The sequence below is a fragment of the Myotis brandtii genome, unplaced genomic scaffold, assembly GCF_000412655.1.
Source record: "Myotis brandtii unplaced genomic scaffold, ASM41265v1 scaffold115, whole genome shotgun sequence".
NCBI lineage: Eukaryota > Metazoa > Chordata > Mammalia > Chiroptera > Vespertilionidae > Myotis > Myotis brandtii.
Window position 1 is genome coordinate 14,293,882 of NW_005353967.1, and position 3,317 is coordinate 14,297,198.

Here is a 3,317-nt window from a genome sequence, read left to right on the forward strand (position 1 = left end):
GGGTGGCCACGCGCTGGGCACAGCCCGACTCGGGCTCTGCCGTCTACCAGGTAGGCTGGGTGAGCGGCCTGAGTGCCCCTGCCACACTTCCGCGGGACGCCCTGCTGGCCGGACTCGGAGGCAGGTGGACGCCTTGAACAGCTGCTGTTCTTTTCTCTCCGTAATGATTCTGGGATGCACTAAAGGGGTCGTGAAGATTGGGGAAAAAAAATCCCAAATCAAATACATTTTAGTTTACTTTTGGCATTGGCACTGCTTTTTGTATCTTTGAAATCAAAACCTGGCCCAGCATTGTCAGCTGGGGAGCTTGTTGAATGCACAGCTGCCCGAAGCCCCTCCCTGGATCTTTTGGGTCTCTGGGGTTGACATGGTTAATGAACCCTGGGGGCTTGGTGGCAGCCAGTTTGGGGGATCACTGGCCGAGGACAGCTAACCTTGGAAGTTGTGCTTATCAGACTTTAAGTAGTTGGTAGTATTAATAGAAAATATTCCACAGTATCTTTGAATGGCTTTTCTTGGAACTGGGAGGTATTCAAGGTCAAAGAAACAACTTGCAGCTTTTGAAAGCTCAGAGCTGGAAAGTTTTAGTCCCATGTTATCTCTCTTTTTAAATTGATTCGAGAGAGAGGAATGGAGAGAGAGAAAAGGAAACATCGATTTGTTCCATGTATTTATGCTTCTTGTATGTGCCCTGACTGGAGTTGGAACCTCCAACCTTGGCTGGCGTACTGGGGCAAAGCTTCAACACTGAGCCGCCCAGCCAGGGCTCGCATACCAACTCTTAATGTTTTTTCTCCTCTCCTCACGGTCATCTCATGATGTGCATTTCGCCAGCGTTTGCTTCACTAATGCTGCGTAGCAAGCAATCCCAAGATCTTAGTGTCCAAAATAAGTATTTATTTCCTTTTTATTTAATTTATTGGGGTGACACTGGTTAGCAAAATTATACAGGTTTTAGGTGCACAGCTCTACAACACATCTGTACACTGTATTGTGTGATGACTACCCCAAGGCAAGTCTCTGTCCCTGTCCATCACCATTTATCCCCCTATTCCCTCCTCCATCCCCCAACCCCCACATTCAACATGCTGTTGTTGGTATCCATGAGTTTTCTTTTTCTTCTTTTTTGCTCAATCCCTCCACCCACAAGAACTTATTTTTTGCTCTTGGATCTGTGGATTGGTTGTTGCAGCTCTGGCCTGAGCAGTGCATCAGGTTAAGGTCTGTTTCTTTTTAAAATTTTTATTATTATTTATTGATGAAAGAGAGAGAGATTGATTTGTTGTTCCAATTATTTACGCATTCATTGGTTGTTTCTCGTATGTGCTCTGACTGGGGATGGAACCCGAAACCTTGGTGTATCAAGAGGGCTTGTTCTACTTGTTTCTTATGCCAGGACCCAGCCTGAAGGGGCAGTGGCTACTTGGGGAATGCTCCTCTATAATGGAAGGTGGGGGCACAAGAGGAGAGTATGGCAACACTTTGTCACTCTTAAAGCCTCTGCTTGCATTTGGTACACTGTCATATTTGCCCACATTCCTCTGGACAAAACAAGTAATATGGACAGACTCATAGACTGTGGGTGGGGAAGTATAATCTCACACTGAACCTTGGCAAAGGTGGGAGGGGAGGAATAATTTTGAACAACTAATACAGTTTACCTAATGGTCTAAGACCGTGGTCGGCAAACCGCGGCTCGCGAGCCACATGCGGCTCTTTGGCCCCTTGAGTGTGGCTCTTCCACAAAATACCACGTGTAGGCGCGCATATACAGTGCGATTGAAACTTCGTGGCCCATGCGCAGAAGTCGGTATTTTGTGGAAGAGCATGCTGTTGTTGGTATCCATGAGTTTTCTTTTTCTTCTTTTTTGCTCAATCCCTCCACCCACAAGAACTTATTTTTTGCTCTTGGATCTGTGGATTGGTTGTTGCAGCTCTGGCCTGAGCAGTGTATCAGGTTAAGGTCTGTTTCTTTTTAAAATTTTTATTATTATTTATTGATGAAAGAGAGAGAGATTGATTTGTTGTTCCAATTATTTACGCATTCATTGGTTGTTTCTCGTATGTGCTCTGACTGGGGATGGAACCCGAAACCTTGGTGTATCAAGAGGGCTTGTTCTACTTGTTTCTTATGCCAGGACCCAGCCTGAAGGGGCAGTGGCTACTTGGGGAATGCTCCTCTATAATGGAAGGTGGGGGCACAAGAGGAGAGTATGGCAACACTTTGTCACTCTTAAAGCCTCTGCTTGCATTTGGTACACTGTCATATTTGCCCACATTCCTCTGGACAAAACAAGTAATCTGGACAGACTCATGGACTGTGGGGTGGGGAAGTATAATATCACACTGAACCTTGGCAAAGGTGGGGGGGAGGAATAATTTTGAACAACTGATACAGTTTACCTCATGGTCTAAGACCGTGGTCGGCAAACCGCGGTTCGTGAGCCACATGCGGCTCTTTGGCCCCTTGAGTGTGGCTCTTCCACAAAATACCACATGTAGGCGCGCATATACAGTGCGATTGAAACTTCGTGGCCCATGCGCAGAAGTCGGTATTTTGTGGAAGAGCTGGTATTTTGTGGAAGAGCCACACTCAAGGGGCCAAAGAGCCGCATGTGGCTTGTGAGCCGCGGTTTGCCGAGCTGCAGTTTGCCGACCACTGGAGATGGTTGCTTAGGCTCCAACTATTATGTCTGAGTTCCAAAAGGACTCATCTACTTGACTTCTTTTTAAGGAGCCTTTCTAGAAGTCATACTTTCTTCCTGTATTTCATTGGTTAGAATTTAGTCACACAGCCACATGTCTACGCACAGGAAGGCCAGGATATGTTACTTTTCCAACTAGGCTTGTTGCCACCTTGAGTAAATAAAATTGGGATTCCATCATCAAGGAAAGTGGGAAGAATGAACATGGATAAACAGTTAGTACTGTCTGCCACAGATAACAAATAGCTTGGAGAGAGTGGGTGTGTTCTTAAGTTATGTTGGATGTTAAAATATTTCACTTAGGTGCAGCCTTATCTCCTGGGACCTCCATCTACAAGTAGTAAACTTTTAGTGCAAAAAAACTCATAAAAAGGGAACAAAGGTAAAGCCATGCCTTGGATGGGAGATGGCACAGAGGGGTCTTGGCCACAATCCAGTTTCTCCCTGCCTAATTTTCCTGGTCGCTCATGTTAGACCAGTAATATGTACTGCCCCCTCTCACTCTACCCACTGTGTGCTTCACAAAGGCTTGATAGTGACAGTTCTGTTTATTTACTTATTAAATATACTAGAGGCCCGGTGCACAAAAATTTGTGCACTCGGAGGGTCCCT

General features: G+C 45.8%; 1 protein-coding gene across 1 annotated transcript in view; it reads left to right on the plus strand.

The window, feature by feature from the left end:
• Window positions 1-2: 2 nt before the first annotated feature.
• Window positions 3-3,317, plus strand: part of MCCC2 (methylcrotonoyl-CoA carboxylase 2 (beta)) — a gene marked incomplete at its 5' end in the record, with an annotated part of 61,047 nt that continues 57,732 nt past the window's right edge. Inside the window, one exon of the mRNA XM_005858146.2 lies at window positions 3-50. Within this exon, the coding sequence (XP_005858208.1) occupies window positions 3-50 (48 nt within the window). The remainder of the gene's footprint in view (window positions 51-3,317) is intronic.